Below are 22,914 nucleotides of genomic sequence, written 5' to 3'. Positions count from 1 at the left end.
GATCCAGTGCAGTGTGTCTGCATTAAGGGTTTCCATCCGTGCAAGGTGTAGGATTCCTTACTTTGACTTTTATTTGGGAGCAATGTGCTTGGTCTCAAAATTTGGCCGACTGCAAAAATTCTCCTTTAAATCATTGTGAATGCTGAAAAACTCAGTTCAGGACTGTGGACCTTCTTACCCATAAAGTACTGCAGTCTAGTTATACCCCAAATTAAAAATTAAGATGGCAAGTGATGCATGAAATGATCCATGTATTACTACAGACTTCTGACTTATTTGTCTATTCCATGGCGGTGTCTAGTGATTCTGGGCACCTCCATTTTTGGGTACTCATCTGGAGATATATCTTAAAGGGGACTGAGATTCAGAGGGCAGGAGCTGTCAGAGACCGGGATGTGGGTTTTCATGCCCAGTGGCTGGAGCACGAGTTGGTAGTTCGAAATCAGAGCCAAGGGTCAGAACAGGAGTCAGAGGCCAGATCCCAGGGTCAGAAGCCAGGAACCGGAGCAGAGGGTCAGGACTGGGTTACCTGGAGTGAGGAAGGGCTGGGAGCAATGTAGGAGCAAGGATGGGAACAAGTAGGCCCAGGAAGTATCACAACCATGGGCGAATGGTTTGAACAGCTGTTGAACTGCTGCTGGGCTTAAGACTCTTCCAATCAACCAGGTGGTATAGCCAACCAGACAACCTACTGCAGGCTTTGTGCTTTTTAGGTTGCCCGAAGACTGGCTCTGGTGCAAACCCTGATTCCTGATAGGAGCTCAGCACTTTCTCAAAACAAGGCCCCTTTTAAAGGTGACTTCAGTTGGGAACCCAAAAAAACCCAAAAGCATCCAGAGAATCGCTAGTCACTTCTGAAGGTTGAGGCCAAACATTTTAGGCTAGAATTTTCAAAGTGACCTGAGAGATTCAAGTCAATGGGAGCTGGTCAAGCACCTCAAATCCCCAGCCTTAAACTACTGCAAAACTAAAGTACATTAAGCACAGAATCACTGTGCACTTGTTTACTTACATTCTTTCATCATGCCTATGTCCACACAACGCTTCAGCCGGCAGGCTTGGCAATGCCGTCGGTTATCTTTGGTGATTTTGCAGTCGCTGTTGAATGGACATGTAAACATTGCTTTTCTTTTCATGCTCCTCCTGAAAATAAAACACAAATAATTATGATGATGCCTGGACTTGTTTACTGCTAAGGAAACATTGAAGCTGTGTGTGGAGACCGTTTCAAAACATCGTGTGGGACATCTGCAGTCAAACCCATTGGGCTGTGGGGTGAGGATTGCAAGTGTGTGCCAGAACACTCCTGTAAGTAGCCACTGTTCAGTTTCTGCAAGTTGTACATTTTAAAATACTTTTTTTTAAATGTTTGAAAGACAGCCACAACTTGTATGTCTCTATGGTTTTTAAAAGGTTTAAAAATTTCTAAGCTGCCCGAAAAAACCCAAACACACAGAGCTTCTTGTCAACAAATACAACATGTACTATAAACAGGAAAATATTAGCCACAGTTTAAATTTCACAGTTTTGGATACTGTGAAACAGGAAAAAAGAGTGGAAGAATTTACAGAGAAATACAGACTTGAACCACAAGCAGCAGAAGCAACGGAAACTAAACCAAACCAGAGTATAAGTCAGCTTGTACCCAGCAAGGGCCTTTCAGAAGCAGTATATGTTATTAAACATTTACCAGGCTTGAAAGCCTCCTGGTTGGAGTGAGAGAGAGAAATCCCACTGTATAATATGGGAGAAATATTTCACACTCTTGTGCGCACACGCATGTGAATGCACTATTGCACGTGTGTGTGTGTGTGTGTGATTAAGATTTTTAATGTTCTTAAATCAGTACATTCAGAGTTCTAGGTCCCATCAAAAGTATAACTTGTCTTCCTTGACTAGTCAGTATTATAGGATTTCTTTGGGGGCAGGGACTAACTTTTTGTTCTGTGTTTGTACAGCACCTCGCACAGTATGGCCCCAGTCCATGCCTAGGGCTCCAAGCCACTAGCACTATATATATATATATATATATGTGTATAGCATGCTCTTTAATGACTAGTTAGTGGTGATTCTATATTAAGCTCGGTTTCCATATTGCATGGAAAACAGGGACCCATCATCTTTGTTTTGGATGAAGAATGCAATGTAATTTACAGCACATCTGTGAGCACAGATTGAATTGTCTGGGGAAGTTATGTAGTTTGAGATAGACATGAATACAAAAATACATCCTTTAGAAAGGAGGAGAAGTGTGGCGGAGCAGCAGAGATTGGAGCAAGAATATCTCCAAGCAGAGATCTAAATAGCGAAGATACTGGGAAGGATGGCAGCCTGGGCCCAGACATCTACACTGCAATTTTATAGCCCTGCAGCCAAGTCTGAGCCAGCTGTCGCGGGCCAGTTGCAGGTGTTTTACTGCAATTTAGATCTACCCAATCCCATCCAGTTAGAGAAAGATCTCAGGTTACCCATTGGGCCTGCCAGTTAAAAGGTACTGAGAGGCAGCATGGTATGATGGTTAGGGGACTGGGAATCTGGAGACCTGGATGCTGTTCCTGGCTCTGCCACTGACCCTGGTGGGTAACCTTGAGCATATCACTTTTCCTACTCTGTCCTTGTTTCCCTTCCCACCCTTTGTCTTGTCTATTTAGATTGTAAGCCCTTCAAGATGGGCTCTTACTGTATTTATGTGCAATGCCTAGCACAATGGGGTCCCACACTTAGTTGGATCCCCAAGGCAGTACAGTAAAACAAATACACAGTAGCCCAAATTTTGCTTTCTTCTTAAGTTCTGAATGAATCTCCTCTCCTTCCCCCTTGATTTTTCATTGCCACGCCTCCACATGAATTCATGCAATGGTTCAGCAAGATATATCAGGACACAGAAGCAGATAAGAGGCTTTAAGGTGAGAACCTCTCCAAGCAAATATTTGCTTGGCACAAAGCCTTAAATTTTGTTTCCAGCTTGATCTTGCAGCCCTTATCCACTTGTGTAATGGGGCTACAGAAAAGGAAAGGCTGAAAGATAGGGCCCTCTAAAAGCTAATTATAAAGACATTACATTCAACATATTTACAGTTCATTTAACCAAAAAGGGGAAACAATGTTATCTGATATGCTATAAACCAAAGTTCGCTGCCTGAATAAGATTAGATGGGCCAAAATCTCCAATAAACTCTCCCTTCTGGAATTGCTATTACTGTACTTCCTAAATACAGCTGGGGCAGCATGCTCCAGGAACTAGGGTACTGGCCTATTAGATAGAATATCTGGGTTCTATTCCCAGGTCTGCTGCATGACTTTGGACAAATCACTTTGCCTCAGTGCCAACCCAACTCTCTTTATGTTATCACAGATCTTGTGATATTTGATGAGTCATTAGGAGGCAAGTGATGTGAGAACCCTTGGCGTTCATTAAAAAAAGTTTCTAACCCTTGTGCGTATGGAAAGAAATTTTGAAAATTTGACCCAAGTGCACCCTACAGGTTCAAAAAACCCCAAACCAAACAAAACACAGAAGGCAAATAAAGAGGACGCAACGTTTAAAAAAAAACAAAACAAAAAAACAACAATAAACCTTATGGTTTTTAAGCCAATGCTATTCTGATGGACCCAACTCATGGTTTTTGAAGAGTTACGTTGGCAAAGCTGCTCCCTCTCTCCCTCATGCTTCTGTTTTCCCTTGCACACAGTCTCATTTATTGTAAGTTTTTTAGGGGGCAGGGACTTCATCTGCACAGAGCTCAGCACAGTGGGGTACTTATCTTGATTGGGGCCTCTAGGCACTACCGTAATACAAATCAATAATATACAGTACTTGGATTTTGGCTAGTGTGAAAACTATTGCAATTCATTGTATACCTCCATGCAGAGCAGCAGTGGAAAATGACATGGTTTAAGAGCCCTTTTAAAAGCAAGCCTTATTGCTCAGAGCACATTAGGGTCTTGCGTCTTTATTACAAAAGAAACTAAATTACAGAGTCAGTGCAGTGGCGGCAGATGTCCTACCCACAGAAGCACAACAAGAGCACAGGCTGTCAGGCTCTGTCCAGCCGCAGTGTATTTTTATTAAAAAAAAAAAAAAACACAAAAACTAAAAAAAAACCTTACACAACCAGCCATTTCAAGGCTCCCTTAAAACTATGTCCCAGGCATACTGCCGAAAATTAAAAATAATGAAATCCCTCTCTGCATTAATCCTGTCTATGTGCAAGCAAAAACAGGCTCTGTATTCAACCAAAAGCAAAAGTACATGCCAGTGCATGCTGCACAGAGGTTTTTGGGGCCTGGGAAAAAATCTGAAACTGAGGCCCTCCACCCTTCCACCAAAATAAAATAAAATAAATATATATATATATATATATATTTTAAATAGATCACTCAGGGGAGCTGGGGAAGTGCTGGAGAATGAGACTGCCCTGCAGCGGTGGCTCCTGTCCCATGAGGCTGGGGCCAGCTCCCCACTCTGGCAGTTACAACGTGACACCTGGGATTGCTGCATCACTCACGTCTGGCCCAGCTGTTCTTCCATCGTGACAGAGAGGCCACCAGGCCAAATCTGAGTGGTGCTGCAATCCTGTACACCAGGTTGCAAATATCACTCCGTTTAGGGGCTCGGGGCAAATTGTCCCCCCCTTCCCAGGCAGCTCTGGTGCATGTTTCCAATGTAGAAATGATTGTCTCAGTAAAGCCGAGAATTCACCTGCTTGGCTATCAGTGAGAAATGGAAGATATTGCTTTTCATGGTCTGTGTAATCAACTAACTGCTGGATGCCTGAATTAAGAGCTCACACACCATGCAGAAATTCTGGACAGATCCATGTAACTTCAGGAAGAAGTAGTTAAGTTTGCATGCAACTGAACATGAAAATGAATCTGTGGGGCAGTTTTCAATATTCTTTATTGGAAACCCACCTGCGAGTGCCCAACGCACTGAAAATTAGGCCCACAATTTAAGAAAGTTTGAAAAGACTGTTCTGTTTGAAACCCGGGCTAGAATGCTGGATTCTAGTGGATACTCCAATTGGCACTTAAGTGGGTGGGTGCTTAGGCCATAAACTCTTTAGGGCAGGAACTATCTTTCTCTGGTGCATTTAGAGTGCCTACGACAGTGGGGTCCTGTTCCATGACTAAGACTCCTTTAAGGTGCTTCCACAATACAAGAAAGTAATATTTATTCCCGAGGGAATTCTGCGCCACTGCGCATGTGCAGAATTCACGTTACCTGCAGATTTCTTTGCTTCCTTGCAGAAAAATGATTTTCTGATGGGGAAAACAAAGGGAAGCCGCAAGAATGGTCTCGCGGCTGTCCCCAGCAGTGCAGGTGTGTCATTTCAGGCACCTGGTGCAAACGGGGGAGAGGTAAATCACTGCGGGGAGGGTCTGGAGACATCAGGCAGTGGTTCCTATTCTGTGCCAAGCTCAGCTGCTCGTCCTGGCTGGGCAAGGACAGGACTTCTTCCCCTGCAAGGAGTGGCTAATCCAGATCAGACCCACCCCCAGAAACCTCCTCCGGCTGCAGGAAACTCCACAACGCCACCCCTGCACTTCCTGCCCCCATTGCTCCTCAGCCTTGGGGGGAGAGGTCAGTGTGCAGGAGCTGCTCCCCCAGTCACCCAACCCTCATGCATCCAGACCCCACCCCCCAAGCCTAACCTCCCCACACATTCAGAGCTCTCCCACCCAAACCCACTGAGCTGCATCTCCTGCACCTGGAGCCCCCTGCGTCTGAACTCCACCTGAGCCCCCTGCACTCAAACCCCAACCACCTTCACCTAGACCCCCTTGCAGAGTCCCATTGCCCCTGCACACAGAACCCCACCCCACCCCCCAATGAGCCCCTGGGCATAGAGATCCCCCCCCCGCACCCAGACCCCCCACTGAGCTGCCTGCACCCAGATTGCCCCACACAGAACCCTCTCACCCCATACCTGGATCCCCCCATACTAAGCCCCTCCACCCTTGGATCTGCCAGCCTGAGCCAGTTTGCCTGCCCACACCTGGTGCAGAGGGGTAGGGCCCTGGGGTGTTTCTGGGGCAGGCCCAGCCCTTGCACTGTAGGTTGGGTGCTGCCTCATTGTCGAGCCCATGTCCCGGGAGTTGGGGGAGGGCACTGCAGGTGGTCTCCCACCTTCATGCAGCCAGTGGCCTGGCACCCCACTGCCATGGTGGAACCTCCACATTTATTTATTGACACACAAAATTTGCAGAACTTTAAAATATTGTGGGCAGAATTTTTTTTGGGGGGGGGGAGGGGGGCGCAGAATTCCCTCAGGAGTAAATAGTAAAGTTGCCTGAGTACAGGTCTCCCAAATGAGGACATTAGAAAATTAAGTTGGCTCTCTTTTTGTTTGGTGTTTGGACAAAAATACAGCACAACAGCATCCTGGTCCATCCTGAGGCTCTGAGGTACTATGATAATAAGTTTATAGCGTATGCTTAAAGTTACTTTAGTTGGCAACTGCTCTGTAGATATTTGTACCGGAATGTGTTCAGGGCAGAACATAAAGGAAGAGGAGATGTTAAAAACAGGATTCAGACCCCTCCCCCCCCCAGTGAAAGAATTTTTTGGCAACATAGTTAATTAGAAACAAAAACTTTTAATTAATTGGACAAAAGGAACACACATTGGCCTGTACCCACAAGTGATGACCTACTATGGAAGGACGCGTTGAGAGAGGGTATTGGGAATTCACCATTTCAGAGACGCTATTTATTTATATTTTGTTGTGGCTTAGCCTTTTACTGAAAGGAAAAAAAAAAAACCCTCTGACTTTCAGTTTCACTCTCTCTGAATCTTAATTAGTGCAGTGACCTTTAATGACAAACTACCCCCTCCCCCCCATGTCTAGCACATTTGTGAAACCCGTGAAATGCTCAAGTTCCTGAAAGTTACCTTTGTCATAACCAAAAATCACAGCATACCAACTGGCGTATTTTGTTAGTCATGCTCTAGCCCCCGGAATCAGGGACTATCTACCTAATGCCAGTGAGTCATTTCAATCCTCAGCCTATGGTAAAAAGTTTCCCACTCCTCTTGGGTTAGCTGTAGACATCAGCTCTGTGCTGCTTATCTAGGTATTTATACTACACTAAGTGTCTAGCACAACATGGCACTCATCCATGAATGGGACTCTAAAGGAACAACTGCAATTTTAAACGAATATTCTGTATGTTGAAATCACCCATGAAGACCCATAATCCCTGCTAGCCCCAATTTTTCCAGGTGCTACAAAATTCCCAAATGTAGACCTAAAATTTCCAAAGTCAGTTCACTCATTCTGGTTGTCTTCCATTTTTGGGTGCCCAGTCTGACTTTCAAAGCCAAGCACCCACAACTCTGGTGAACATCCATGGGAACTGCGGGTAATTGGGATCCCTCTTAAAGAAAGAGTTAGGCCCAAGGTTTCTCAAGTTTGGATACCCAACATTTGAAAGTAGCCAGAACAAGTGCATGGTTTAGAACACCCATACCCCTGTTCTATACACACACACAAAACAGAATCAGCCTCAAAGGGGTGCCCGTGTACAAACTCCCCTGCCATTAGCTTCAGTCACTCAGGGAAGCTTCGAGGACAGAAGACTCTTCTGGTGTGCAATGAAGGTTACCAAATCCTAGCTCTCGTGAACCAAAGATTTCCAAGGTCAAGGACCCCTGGCAGGGAAGATCCTGCTGCCAGCCCCCTCTTTAAAATCAACCATCCCAGGAGACAAAATACGCTTTTCTCCCACGAGGACAAACCAGTTGGGGTTAACTGGTCCCCATGAGATCCCTGGGACACAGAAAAGCACCAAGAAGAGCTGCAATACTCACGAGGCAGACAGAGTGGGTCTCTGTTCTAGCACAGAGCAGTAACTCTGACTTTAGAGGCGACTGCACAGCTAAGAGAACAAGCATGTTTGTCCCCGGGCAAATACATGAGCAGCAGACACATGGCAAGGTTAAAAGAGTTCCTAGAGATTTGCCCTTGGTGGCACCCACTTGAAAGGCTGGAGTTGGCAGAGCTGTAGTTCTTTGGCAACCCTTTTGTCTGTACCCTTATGTCTGTTTGCACAAGTGGAATAATTGCTGCAAACTCCATCCTGCACTTTTGCTTCAGGTTCCAGGGGTTGGGTTACAAATGCAACAGAGACAACTGCACCCTGCCCAGAAATGCATTTAATCAGTGCCCCGAACTGCATTCCTGCCAGGAAGAATTAGGACCAGCTTGTTCAGCCAGACCTTTGAACTAAGATAGAAAGAGGAAAAAGTCCAGAGGGGCAGTTTGTGCCTGGTTTCTTTTTTCTATATCCTGGTTTTGTCTGCAGCAGTCTCATTACATTTGTTTTAAAAAATGAACAGTTTATGCAGGCGTTTCCCCATTCACAGACATACCGTGCCTGGGTGAAATTCTCTGGTCTGTGTTATGCAGAAGGTCATTATGGTCCCTTCTGGCCTTGAAACCGATGAACCTACTTCACGGTTCTGTCATTTTTTTAGCGTGCATAAAAGCAGAGCACTATTTTTTTCTTAGTAATCGTTTACATAGTGCCACAGTTATACGAGACCCTTTACAATGGCAGACATGCCAACTCACGAATTAATCACGAGAGACGGGCTTTCTACGTACAAGTATTAAGCCTGACTCATGATTGCGGGACAGAACTCTCCAATGTCAAAGATTTTTTTCCCCCCAACCACAGATGGGGAAAAAAAAAAAAATCCTGACATTGGAGACTTCTGTCCCGCGATCATGAGTCAGGCTTAATAATTTTACTTAAGATCATGGTCAGCCAGCACCAAGGCAGAGAGCGGCAGCCCTTCCTTGCCGGGCCTCTATGATGATGGGCTCCCACGGTCAGCAGATATGTGACTTGAGAGCACCTTAAAGGCTCAGAAACTGGAGGAGAAATAAAGGGAACTCACTTTTCATTAAAAATCCTCATGATTGTTAAGCCAATCTCATGATTGGGGGGGTCTGACTCATGATGTGTCAATGGTGAGGGTTGGCAACACTGCAAATGTGCCAGAGTTAGACTCCCTACTACACAGAAGTTACAATGCGCAGGTGTGAGCCAGGGCTAAGGGATGTGTGCGCGGGGGGGGGGGGAAGGAAGGATAGTCTCTGTAGATGGAATCCTTTAAGAACAAATGGACCTTTAGAAGTTTCAGAAGGGGAGGAAAAACACTTGGGGAGCATTACTGAAGAGCACCCAGCAAAGTTAAACTTGAGCTAGCCAACATTTTCCAGAAATTGCAAAAAACTTTCAAAGTTATGGGAATTTTTTTTTAAAATGGTAAAAGCTTCACACCATCTCTAAGTCAGGAGTGGGTGAGGGAGAGGAAGTAAGCCATCAGTAAAGAAGCTTGGGTACTGTATGGGGCATAGGATGGGGTGTAAAACATGGGTGGAAGCAGGAACAGCATTGGACAGAACCTTGAGGGGAGGACCAGGAGCATGAATTTGATGTGGAAGGGGAGAGGAAGCCAGTTACAGGATTTGGCACATGGGTGTCAAAGACAGGGTGGAAGGAAAGTGATCTTGGCAATTACCTTTCGGACAGATGGGAGTGGGGAGAGGAGAGATGTAGGAAAGGAGATTAAAAATAATTGGGGTAAGTGATAAGGTAGGTACAGACCAAGATAGGGCCATAAGGATGGAGGAAAAGAATGGATTTTAGAGAGGGGGGAACGAAACTTCAGATCTTGAAAAAGGACAAGCCATGGAGACACAAGCTGACAAACTTGGATGACTGGTGATATTGTCAACAGTAAGGGATAGCGAAAGAGAGGAAAGGGTTGGGTGAAGAGATTAGAGATAAATTCTGCACTTGGTTATGCTGGTGTCAATCCAGAATAACTCCACTGACTTCAGGAAAGTCACTCCAGATTTATTCTGTGTACGACAAATTTAGCTCAGTTTAAGAAATACTGAGCAGCCACTGCTTAACAAAAGGCCACCTGATGCCTACCAATGTCACTAGTAAACTGCCCAACTGTGACTTGAGACACCAATTGGCCAAAGGTTATTTAGTGTCTGTTAGTACTATCGGCTAAGTACACATTTCAGTACTTCTGTATGGACGAATACATCGCCTCATAAATATGTAGGAATTAAAGGTACTCCCAGGCCCTGCTGGTTTCAAACATTCATAACTTCAGAACTATGGTGCAGATGCATCTCATGTTTGCCTTGAGTTTTAGGATTTACACATGTGCCAACAAAGCCAGCTTTCAAGTCAGGAAAACAGTTCAGAAGAACACGTGCCCTTCACTATGCTCTCTTGCAGGTGCAGTGCAGTCTTCTAAGGGCACTTCAAGGGCAGAGCCCAGCCACCTCAGGAAAAATTGCAAAGCCTCTTTGGCGAAGTTTTGCTACTCCTGCCAGAATGACATTCACAGTGGCTGCCACTGCCACTACCCTCCTTCCAAAATTAAGAATCTACCTTCCTATGCAAAAGTCTCTCTAACCCCACAATGGAAAAGGAGCCAGAAACGCCATGAAGTCCACTAGAAATTCCACCTTTGTTTTATGTGGAAGGCACTCACGTGCTACCATGAAGGGCAGCAGTACAATCTATTCTGTTACACACAATCCCTGGGCTCCTTCATCCAGTATGTGGCAACTCTTGCACTCCTCTCCCATGAGCACTCAGCTGGCAGGTAGCTATATAGCACAGAGCCGGTTTGGACTCCCTGCATGAAGTACCTTGCCCCTGGCCACTGATGCATCCTTTAGCAGCTGCTTGACTGCTGTTTCTCCATAAGAGGCAGGTGCAGGACCCAGTAGGGGTGGAGGGAGAACAAGCTTCTCATGTGGGCCAGGGAAGGCAGGTCAGGGTGGGACTGGCTCTGCCCTGGAGTCTTGAACTAGTTGTTTTTTACCCCCCCCGCCCCAGATTTCACTATAACTACTTCCTTCACACCCAGCATAGCCAGTACTGGTGATGTAAACCACCTCAGGACAGGACCTTAAGTGTTAAATTCAACAGGTCTAAAATGCAGAGGAAAAAGGTATCAGAGTAACAGCCGTGTTAGTCTGTATTCGCAAAAAGAAAAGGAATACTTGTGGCACCTTAGAGACTAACCAATTTATTTGAGCATGAGCTTTCGTGAGCTACAGCTCACTTCATCGGATGCATGCCGTGGAAACTGCAGCAGACTTTATATATACACAGAGAATATGAAAAAGTACCTCCTCCCACCCCACTGTCCTGCTGGTAATAGCTTATCTAAAGTGATCATCAGGTTGGGCCATTTCCAGCACAAATCCAGGTTTTCTCACCCTCCACCCCCCCCCCCCACAAATTCACTCTCCTGCTGGTGATAGCCCATCCAAAGTGACAACTCTTTACACAATGTGCATGATAATAAAGTTGGGCCATTTCCTGCACAAATCCAGGTTCTCTCACCCCCTCACCCCCCTCCCAAAAACCACACACACAAACTCACTATCCTGCTGGTAATAGCTCATCCAAAGTGAGCATTCTCCCTACAATGTGCATAATTAAGGTGGGCCATTTCCAGCACAAATCCAGGTTCTCTCACATCCCCCCCACCCCCATACACACACAAACTCACTCTGATGAGCCATTACCAGCAGGAGAGTGAGTTTGTGTGTGTATGGGGGTGGGGGGATGTGAGAAAACCTGGATTTGTGCTGGAAATGGCCCACCTGATGATCACTTTAGATAAGCTATTACCAGCAGGACAGTGGGGTGGGAGGAGGTATTTTTTCATATTCTCTGTGTATAAATAAAGTCTGCTGCAGTTTCCACGGCATGCATCCGATGAAGTGAGCTGTAGCTCACGAAAGCTCATGCTCAAATAAATTGGTTAGTCTCTAAGGTGCCACAAGTACTCCTTTTCTTTTTAGGAAAAAGGTAGTGTTTCAGGATAAGTCAACACACACACCCCCAATAAAGTGAGCTAATCTTGTCTGCAGTGTTTGGCAAATTGTTGCACTGGAGGTTAACATGCTGCCACGGAAAACAGGAAAGTGGTGGGGTTTAGGGCTATATAAAAGGGCAGGAAGCAAGCACCTATGGAAGCTGTTTTATAGTGATGAGCTTTTATTTTGGGTGGAATGGCCCTGGGAAACTTGAGTCATAAATATCCAGTTAAAAAAATTCAATACATTGTTTAAAAAAAAAAATCATTGAAACGTTTGTAAACTAGGATCAAAGCAGAACATACTGGGGGGCATTGGGAGGCACGAGTAAGAGGAAAGGTACAAAAAACTACCATGGTTAACACTATGTTTTGGAAAAAGGGAGCTTTAAAAAGGGAAGAGAAGAAGCAAGTCAAGAAAGCAAGTCCTTGAGTTGAAGATACAAATGTTAAGGGCCCATGGAGACTGCTTAAGAATAACCGAGCAGGTGTAGGCACAGCGTTTGTACTGCTTTAACTGTATTAGTTTAGAAAACAGATATAGCTAACAGATCAATCCCCTAGAGCGGATGCAGTTAAACCAGTATAAAAAGGTGTGTATACAGCCTATCTTAATACCAGTATAACTGAGACCACACCAGGGGGTTGTGCAGCTTTAATTATAATCGGTGTTTAAAAAAAAAAACAAACAAAAACAAACCACACACACAAAACACCCCACACATCACCCTCCTGACCAAAATAGTTTAATCTGTACCAAAAAAAGGCCAAGCCACAATACCAGAGTCTCAGAAGGTGTGCATACCCTCTGAACAAAAAGGGAAGCACTCATGGATAAGAAACTAAGGGAGAAGGAAAACTGGCCATTTATTCCCTTCTCTCTGTCACCATGACAAAATTCTTGATATGTATCATCCAGACTGCATGTGCCTGACTAGCTGATGACGCTAAACATGTGCATGGAAGTGAGCACCTGAAAGGAGAGTTACTCATTTAGCTACAGTAATTGAGGAAATGTTGTTCTAGTTAGCCAAGCTGCACTGTAACCCAACTGGAAAACAAGCAGCAAGGCTGTGGTATGCAAAAACATCTAGTCCAGTAATTCCTGTGACTATTTGGCTCCTATAGCAATAGAAATTAAGGTTTTTAAAACCCCAGCTCAAATTGTAGTTATGAAATTGACCATCCCAACTTTGTTTACTTTAATTCTACAATGCATCTAATTCTACCACCACCTGCTACGACTATCTTCTAATTACAATGCTAAATGCTTAAGTAAGTTTTGCCCTAATTAGTCACATAGTAGCTATTAGCTTATTTAATTCCACCAGCTCTTAGTCATTATATAGTTTGTTCCAAACAGGAGAAGTTCCCATGCAAATCCTCTAGTTTGTCAATACAGAAATATTCTGTAAGATAGATACAACTGCTTCATTGCAGATAATTGCTGGGTGAGGGGATAATTGGCATACAGAAGTCCCTATTGTCTGGAACCCTCCAAGTTTACTCAGAGCTGCCCCTACAGCTCCCAAAGGGAAATTTGCCCTTAATAAAAGGGGCAGTAAAAAGCTTATGCACCACTTAAATCCCTTTTAAGACCTAGGCCCTACGTGAATGACAAGGAAGAGAGTTTGCTCCCTGGTGGAACCTTCTAACAGGTGTTCTCCAGTTATAGAAGGGGCTTATTATATGTGTGCGCCTATGTGTAGAGGTAGGAATAGGCATTGAAAGGTGAGGGGGAAAAAGGAAAAAAAGAAGCCAACATTAACAGGAGAGAAACAACATGAGTGAAAGGAAATGTACCAATGCAAGGGAAACTTAGGGGGCCTGATTCTCATTTACACCATTTTGGCAATGTAACAGGCCTCAAAATGGGTCTAAATATAGGTTATGCCTACTGTAAAGCCCCTTGACACTGCCAGAGCTGTGCAAAGAGAATCTGGGCAGCAAGTTTTTAAAAAGTTTTATACAGAGTTCAATATCCATGTGAATGTTATATTATGTGACAAAAAGTATTGCATAGATATTTCCACGAGAGAAAAAAGTCTCAGGGGTGCCATATGGCAACATTTTTTTTTTTAAACTGCAGCTATTGTGTAGGTTTAGAAAGTGGCAGGTAAGTCTTGGTGTAGGGTGTGAGAGGCATTTATTTGCTTTACAGTTCTCTCAGTCGTACAACTCCCTATTGCTCATATAATACAAGGTCCCTTCCACATGTATATAGGCTGTTTTGTGTTAGCCAGTAGCATTTTACTGCATAGAACACCTACTGCATGGGGATGGAGGCATAGCTGGACTTTTCAGCAATTTTATTAGTCATAGCCTCCTGCATCAGCGCAAAGGTTTAGATTAGTGTACCTGTCAGACAAGTTCTCTCAAATGTACATGACGTCCAATTTTGCAGAGATGTCGATTATTTCTAACCAGGAGCCAAAAAGCAGAGTTGCCGCCCCTTTCCTCAATCTTCCTAACTAGTCAGAGTTCATTATTTTAAAAATGAAGGCTGGTTTCTAATTAATTTTCACTCTCAAAAACATCACTTACCTAAAAAATCCTTTGCAGCCTTCACATGTCATGGCATTGAAATGAAAGCCAGTAGCTTTGTCTCCACAGACACCACAGATACGGGGAACGTTCCTATCAAATTCATTGGCTGGATCAGGAAGAGGTGTACTTGCTGCCAGCACCTCCATCTCTGAGACTGAGAAAAAGCAAGAAGGTTAGAGATCTTTTCATTACAGAGACTTGTTAAGCAAATTGAAGATGGAGGCACTAGGTTTCTGCTGACTCACTGGCAAAAGTACTTGTGTTACCTCTGTATAGTACAAGGAACATATACACAGGAATGTGATGGAATCACAAAAATGTACACATGCAAATTATGCTCATCTACCCAGCAATTGCATTGCTGATCTCAACTCCACCCACCCTCCCAATTTGACCACATGCACCTTGAAGCAGTCTTTTTTTTATTAAGATCTAGGGAATGTATATACATGGCTATAGCCCAATCTGAAGTCAGGATCTTCTGTCCCTACCCTTACATGATCCTTTCAGAAAGAGTTGTGCATTAAGATTTCATCATTTACATCAACTGGAAAACATTCACCTCACCAGAAACAAGCAAAATTTCCCTTCTGCAGAAAAAGGAAGTGACCCAAGTACATCCGTGCCACCTTTACGAGGAGATGAGTAAAATTGCAAACACGAGTCAAACACTGTCAGTCAAGTGAGCACGGGTTTTTTTATGTCTTGGTTCTTAAATAATGGGTTTTTTTCTTTGTATGTTTGGTTGGTAGTTTGTTTTAAAAGAGGGAAGAGGAAAGGGTTGGTGTGTCACAAAAAGAAATTTAGACATTGCACATACTATAGTATGTTGTCTGTGGCAGCGAACACTAGAATTAAGTGTATATGTAGATGCCTATTATAACCTCATTATTACAATACAACAGCATGCTCATAACTATGTCTAAAGTTCTTCACTGAAAACTGACAACTGAAGATCCTTTTTTTGAACTTTGATAACTCAAAAATGCCCTAAAGTTTGAACTTCCCATGGTGTCCAGGCCTTGCTGGATAACAGTCTTTGGGCTAATATGGAGGGGAAAAAAAAACAAAAACAAAGAACTATATGCAACTGCACATTTTGCTTGACACACACAGTACCTATCTGCGAAGTTTGGACTTTTTACTAGAAAGCACCAATTAATTAAAATCACTGCTGGTCAGTTCATAGAATATCAGGGTTGGAAGGAACCTCAGGAGGTCATCTAGTCCAACCCCCTGCTCAAAGCAGGACCAATCCCCAACTAAATCATCCCAGCCAGGGCTTTGTCAAGCCTGACCTTAAAAATATCTAAGGAAGGAGATTCCACCACCTAGTTACATAGATTCCACATCTAGTTACATAGATGTGGTTTCGAGCTGCTTTTTGATTGCAGAGTTCATCTCTTTGCGTACTTTCAAACTGTGGAACCAGTCAGTGAAATCAGTAGAAAGACCAGCATTTTAGTCTTCTGTCTCTCCTACCCCGACCCAACATCCAAGCTTAAAAACAAAGGAAGATTATATGGCAGCAAGTTACTGAACTAAGAATCAGAATATGCAAGTGTTATTGTTATTCTGCAAATGTTAATTTCCACATTGCATCAGATTTTCAGACGTCCTCAGCACCCAAAAGCTCCCATTGTTTTCCAGGGAAGCAAACAGCATTTGGCTGGGAGGTGAGAATTTATCAGACTCTAATTACTTATTCAGGTACCTAAAGTGGGAGCTGAGCTGGCTCATAGAGTTTTGAGGTTACGTTTTCAGAGGCACTGTGGATAAAGGCGATTGGGTTCCATTCCTAGTTCTGCCAATGACTCACTGTGCAATTTCAAGAAAGTCTCAGCACCTCTGTGCCTCAGTTTCCCCATCTGTAAAGTGGTATTAGCTCTCTCAGAGGGATTGAGTGTCTTAATTTAAAATTAAATTTACAAACTTAAGATCCCCAAATAGAAGCAGAAAGTATTTTTGTTAATTATGCTATTGAAATGTGTAACCTAACAGATGACATGTGCAATACAGGCATGTTACTGTAGGATCTCTAACTTGCATGTTCTGTCTTTTCAGTGTTGAAAATACTATTCCTAGCATCAGATTAAGTAAATTTAGTATTTAAATATATTAGTCAAATTCTGTAAAAGTATGCCTTAGACAGGATTGGAACACGCGACAGTAACACACTTGTGCTCTATTTAATACGGACTCTCTCTGTCAATAGCATTGAATGCAACTTACTCCTGTGTTAAGGTTTCCTCAGTAACTCATGTTAATTTAGCAGCCATGAGGGAATCGTAATGTTTGATTCTCAGTTGAAGGCAGCTTTATCTGGCTCTGGCAGCATCAAGGGGCCTTAAAGAACAGTGTAGAGTTGCCTTGATATACATGAGAACAGGGCTAAAATCTTTGGTTTATAACTAACATTCAAACTACTTAAATAGAGAGTCTGTATTCAATAGAAGACAAGTGTCTATTAATCTACATGCCTACTTGTAGTAATCTAATCAGGCTCATTAGCTACCCACCACTTCCATGAGGAATAATATTGTACCTTTCAAGTGATCAGAATATCTGTTCCACTTTTTGAAAGCCTTTTTCAGTGAGTACTGGAATTGTCCTGTATAATGCTCTCTTCGGGCAGCGATTAATCAACAACCAAGGCCTCAGATTCAATAATCACATGAGCAATAAAAAGGCATTCAGTACAGTATTATTGGCCTTTGCTTTTTTCTTTCTTTTTTTTTTTTTAAACTCAGCAGTTTGTAAATTTCGATTTAAATGCACTTTAAAAGAAGTGAACAAATGTTTCCAGCTAATATAGAAAGGTAATCCACAAAGTGATTGGAAAATTGCTCTGTACAGGCTGTTTGAAAATCAATGCACAGAAAAGCAAGCTCTTGAGTAAGATTTTCAAAAGTGCCTGAGGGCCAGATTTCTAAAAAGGTATTTAGGCAGATCGTGGGATTTTCAGAAGTATGCCTAACACCCATTGGGTGTTACCTTTAAACATATAGCCCAAGTGACTTAGGAGCCTCAGTCTTATTTTCAAAAGTGACAGAGACACTCAAGAACCTAGAGTCCCACTGAAATTCTGAGAGTCTTTTTAGACTAAGAGCTTGTCTATACTTGACGTGCTACAGATGCATTGCTGTAGCGCTTCAGTGAGGATATTACCTAGGGGTTCTGTCGGTGTAGGTATTCCATCTCATAGATTCATAGATTTTAAGGCCAGAAGGGACCATGGTGATCATCTAGTCTGACCTCCTGCACATCACAGGCCACAGAACCTAGCCCACCCGCTCCTGTAATAGACCTCTAACCTCTGGCTGAGTTACTATCACCCCCAGTACAGATACCACTAAGTCAACAGATGACTTCTTCTGTCAATTTAGCTACTGCTGGTGGATTAACTACTGAGGTGGATTAACTACACAGACGGGAGAACCCCTTCTGTTGCTGTAGCAAGTATCTACACTGAATTGCTGCAGCTGTGCCACTATAACATTTTAAGTGTAGACATATCTTATGTCACTTTTGAAAATTGGATTTGCGTGCCCAAGCAGTTTAGGCACTCTTGAAAGTTTTACCCCTTAACACAGTGGATGTTTTTCAGAGTAAACACACACATAAAGAAAGTGCATTCCAGGGCTAGGATTTGCAAAGGTGCCTTGGATCAGTTGAGTTTTAACTGATTTGGGGTGCCTAACTCCCTTGAAATTCATTGGGACCCAAGTGCTGAACTCCCTTATAGTCTTACAGAAACCCCAGCCAAAAATTACAGAATTCACTCCCAGCTATTTTAGAAACTCACAAAGATCTCCCTCTTTCCTGACATACTGCAGGAGTAAGCAATAGGCATCACATTACAGATAGATATTCCTTCTGTAAGAAGAAAAAAAACAAACAAACACGACTTTACCGGCATCCAGAACATGCGTCGCACCATCCTGGTATACTCCCCAACAGTTCTGAAGCTGTGACATGGAACCACCTGTGGTCAAAAATGTTTGACAATGTAATTTCTCAGAACATTAAATGATTGTCAGGCAAGTCAAATGGATAATCTCAGATTCTGCTTGAATTCTGGGAATTTACTCCTGCCTTTAACTCTGATCTATTGACGTAAGCAATATTCATTACCTGGGTGTGGTGTTCTCAAAATAACCCACTCCACCCAAAAAGATTCTTGCAGCACCAAATGCCATGTTCAGCTTCCCATGGCACAGAGGTTCTCATAACCCTACCTCCTGTAGATACTTTAAGAGATATTGCTAACAGGAGGGCATACTGCCCTCCAGATGCCCAGACCAAGCACGTTGCTAGAAGAATTAGAGCAATGCTAAGGGAGAATCCATGCAGTGCTCAAAAGACACAGGAAGAAGAACAAAGGATGAGAATGACACACAGCTAGTTTCTTTAATCTTGATTACATTTTTCTATAAACACAAGTTTCACAATTCAGCTTGTCAAGTGCTTAACACTGAGGCATGGGCAGGCTTCTGTGGGATGGAGTTAAGTGGTGCTGAATGGCTTTTCCCAGCTTTGGCCTTGATTCAACAAACACTATGCACATGAAGTCAGTGGGATCATTTAAATGCTGAAAGTTAAGGCGCCTGTTTAACTACCTTGTGGAAGGGTGCCTTATTTCTTTATCTGGCTGCCCTATTGGCAGGATTACAGGACAACAGTGGATTAATATGTGCATGCTCAGATCCCAGAAATAACTGAATGTGTTACTTTTTTGCTTTGGTGCAACCACATTGGACCTGTAGACTAATCGATGCACCTGCTCTGCTTCCTTCACCACACCTGAAGAACTCTATATAGTTCAAAAGCTTGTACCTTCCACCAACAAAAGTTGGTCCAAAAATATATATATATATAATTTATATTTTTACCTCGTCTACCACACTAACTTCTCTTTCCCCATTTTCTGCAGTGATTCACCACCGTCAGTTTCCTGTTTTGAAGGCTGAGATTTTAAGCCTTGTCACTATTTGTGCAGCTGCTAGATCAAAAAGGCCAAATGAAAAGTTAGAATACTTTTATTAAACTGAAGTTACTTTGACTTAATACTTTCCATTAATCCTTTTCTCAGAAAGCGTAGAATAGAATTTTGCTAAGGAGAGTTTTTTTTTTTAAGTCAAAAATTTAGACAAAATTTATATTATTTCAGTTAAAAATTCCATCTATAAAGATCTGTTTCCCATGTACCAACATATAGAGAATTGAAGATAATAACCCAAAATATTTTGGGATAGGTTTGACACACTCTACTAGAGAAAAAAGAAAAGGAGTACTTGTGGCACCTTAGAGACTAACCAATTTATTTGAGCATGAGCTTTCGTGAGCTACAGCTCACTTCATCAGATAAAGAAAAGGATTTTGCGAATACAGACTAACACGGCTGTTCCTCTGAAACTCTACTAGAGGTGTCTCTCTACCAATCCTAACATTTGGTGTCAATTACTGCACCTCTCTTATACAGCACCCCCCAAACCTAAAATTTTAGGGTATTTTTGAAAGAGGCAAAAGGAGTTAGGTGCCCAAATTCCATAGGAAATACCATCTCAGGTCAATAAAGATATACTAGACCATTATGAAAGTGAAAACCATGCAAGTGTACAAGAATGAAAAATCAAGTTTATAAGAGGTTACACATTTAAAAGTTAGAGGAAAAAGGTATTGCTAGGACATTAGTCCATCAAACCACTACCCTGTCCTCCTGGAAGTCTCCCCTCAAAATTAATCTCTACCATATGGTTAACTCAACTAATAATGGCTGCGTAGATGGTCAATGCAGACTTTTTATATCTATGCCTATACCTTATTTTAAAAAGCAAGACAATCTCTAACCCATCTAACTATGCACACAGCTAGCCTATATAAATGGATGTTCCTATTACTGTTACATTCATCCTCCCTCCCCTGTTCCTCTTTTTATTTTTTTTAAATCCACTTGCTGTTTTTTATCTTTAATTCAGATTGTAATCCCTCTAGGGTATGGTCTGTCTCTTGTGTTTCTATTGCACATACACAGCATAATGGGGCCCGGTCACAAATAGAGTCTGGACTTATTCTATTACAAACCAGTTTTTAAAATGACCATTTCCCCCTCCATATCCAACAACAGCTTCTGCTCTGCTGTGAAACACGCTGTACCTTGGCAGCTTTCAAAGAACCCTCGGGCACAGGGCTAGCCTGGGCAGAGATTAGGCAAATTCACGATACGGATTTACAAGACTATTTTGTATCCCAAAAATTTAAAGAAGAATTAAATTTGGGACAACCCTGGAAAAATACAGTTACATGCGCTCCCTTGGTTTTTCAAATTGTTTATGAACTTTGCATAATAGGATTACATCTAACGACAATCAGTGCATACAGAAACGTGATTTATATTCAGTAATCTGTGTTTAAACTTGACAAAAATAGACTTTTTTTCTAGTCATACTATTTCTTTGCCTGCAGCTCTGCTACCCTGTGAGGTGATCCTGCCAGATCTCAAATGTTAAGCAGGACTGGGTTGGGGTAGCATGTAGATAGGACACAGATTCTGCAGACAATGGTGCTGGCAATTCCACAGGGGGCACTCTCCCCTCTGAGATGGTAACAACACTTCATCAGGGATGCTGATGTGTTTTAAACAATACCAAACTGGAGGTCCTGGCTACTTACTGTCATTAAAGGTCCCCTGACTTTTTTGGGGGGGAGGGGTGGGAAGAGGAGGGGACAGGGGGAAACCAAGACTCTGGATGTTAGCCTTGGTATCATGGCAACACTTCAGCTCTCTGACACAGGTTTTCCAAATGATTAGTTTTAGAGAGTTAGAATCCCAAACCTAATGGAGGAACATCCCAGCTGGAATCAAAACTGGCATTTGCTCTGCTTTAATGCTTGCCCTAATCTAGGCTGTGGATTTCTCAAATAGCTGCCAAGGTTCAAGATGCAGATTTGCCAGCCTTTGTGCTCGTTTGCCTGATCAGCAGGGACATTACATAAATGGTAACCCACAGGTTTCATTAACCAGGTTACTCAGACACCAAAAGCAGCATCCACCCAACCTCAATCTTCCTGCCATCCTCCCTCCCTCCCTCCCAAGCAACAGTTTCCTTTTCTCCCCCAGCTCTACACAAAACATCCATCAGAATTAGTCATCGCTATGCACTAGTGCCCTAGCTATTCTGATGGAACTAGGTTGCCCCAGCACCTCTATATGTTAGCCAAGTGCTAGGGATGTGGATAGGACATTACAATGCACTCAAAATTTTTCCAAAATGAGGGTGGCTTCCCTAGCTGAGTGGGACATTGTCTCTTAGGGAAACAGGAGTGCAATGTTAGAACGAAGTGTCGTGCACCCCTTAAAACAATATTGGATGAAGAGGTAGAAAGCATGCTTTGTTGCTATCTACATAAGGCCAGATAAACATTTATAAACATCCGGCACCCTCAAGTGTTAAGTTACCGGAAGGAAGAATACAGCCATCTCTAATCACTCTGGTACCTGGGCACCAAGATCTAATTGGCAGATACCTTCAAAAATGGGAAGGAGCACAGTGCTATCCTCTCTTCTCCTCTGCTGGGAGAAAGGGCTGAATGGGAAGGGTGGAAAAGAGAAGGGCCACTGTCTCTTCCCCCCATGGGGTCCCAGCAAACTTCTACTTCCTCTGCAGGTATATTCAGTGCCTAGATGGTCCAGTCAATGCTAACCTTGAGTCACTGAACTCTGCTCTGATAAGACTCTGGCCAGTGCAACTGCACCAAGCAGAGAAGAGCACTCCAGCTATCAGCTCTCTAGTTCCTGCTCTGCCTGTGAAATTTAGACAGAAAAGAAGAGCACGTTGGTCAGGGCTACATTTCCCTGCTCACTACTAGTGAGGTGGCATTACTGAGTCTTGTAATTACACTGTATATGCTTTATCCCTGTAGCTTGCTCTTCCTGCTATTAGCTTACTTAACTTTTAATGAAAAGCAAAGGTAGTTTGTCATTAAAATTACACAATTAATTATTCTGCTCTCCTGATGAACATCAGATGTAATCACCATGGGAATTACTAGGCCGTTTAGCACAATTTCATGTTGGAATTCCTGGAATTTGTTACTCAATACTATAATGAAACTGACAGATCTGCAGAAGTTTCCACCCCCCCACCCCCCCGCCATTAAAGGTGGCTGATTCGTCAAGCTGACATTTATTCTTCAACTCTTGAAACAGCCCAAGTTGTTTGTCTTAAAACTGATGTCCTTGGTCACGCACCTCCGATTTGGAAAAAAGGTCAAACTAGTTTCACATCTGTATGTAGGAGTTGACCTATTTTTTTGCCCTGGTGGAGTCTACGTAGAGGCTTTAAAAAAAAAAAATCTGCGCTATACCAAGGGTAAAGTTCAGTAAGTCCTATTCCAATAGAGCAAACTGAAGTCAAGTCTTTGAAAAGTTAGGAAATTTTAAGGTTAGGATGACAACCTTCCACTGTAAGGTTGACTAAGAATGAAAAAACAAAACT

At 43.0% G+C, this 22,914-nt stretch overlaps 1 protein-coding gene across 6 annotated transcripts in view; it reads right to left on the bottom strand.

Annotated features, from left to right (window-relative positions):
* Positions 1-22,914, bottom strand: part of VDR (vitamin D receptor) — a 122,589-nt gene that overhangs the window by 50,707 nt on the left and 48,968 nt on the right. For 2 of the 6 annotated variants that reach the window (XM_078849715.1, XM_078849714.1), the window contains 4 exons: positions 19,309-19,418; positions 18,330-18,401; positions 14,414-14,570; positions 1,013-1,143 (listed from right to left, as the gene is read on the bottom strand). In XM_078849715.1, coding sequence (XP_078705841.1) covers positions 1,013-1,143; positions 14,414-14,570; positions 18,330-18,393 — 352 coding nt within the window. In that variant the 5' untranslated portion in view covers positions 18,394-18,401; positions 19,309-19,418. Of the gene's footprint in view, positions 1-1,012; positions 1,144-14,413; positions 14,571-15,829; positions 17,143-18,329; positions 18,402-19,308; positions 19,419-22,914 lie in introns of those variants that run through there. The other 4 variants (XM_078849712.1, XM_078849713.1, XM_078849717.1 and 1 more) reach the window with 3 other exon arrangements.

Source organism: Lepidochelys kempii, chromosome 20 (genome assembly GCF_965140285.1).
Source record: "Lepidochelys kempii isolate rLepKem1 chromosome 20, rLepKem1.hap1, whole genome shotgun sequence".
Classification (NCBI taxonomy): Eukaryota; Metazoa; Chordata; order Testudines; family Cheloniidae; genus Lepidochelys; species Lepidochelys kempii.
The sequence above is the reverse complement of the archived record's forward strand: the minus strand, read 5'-3'. Positions and strand labels throughout refer to the sequence as shown.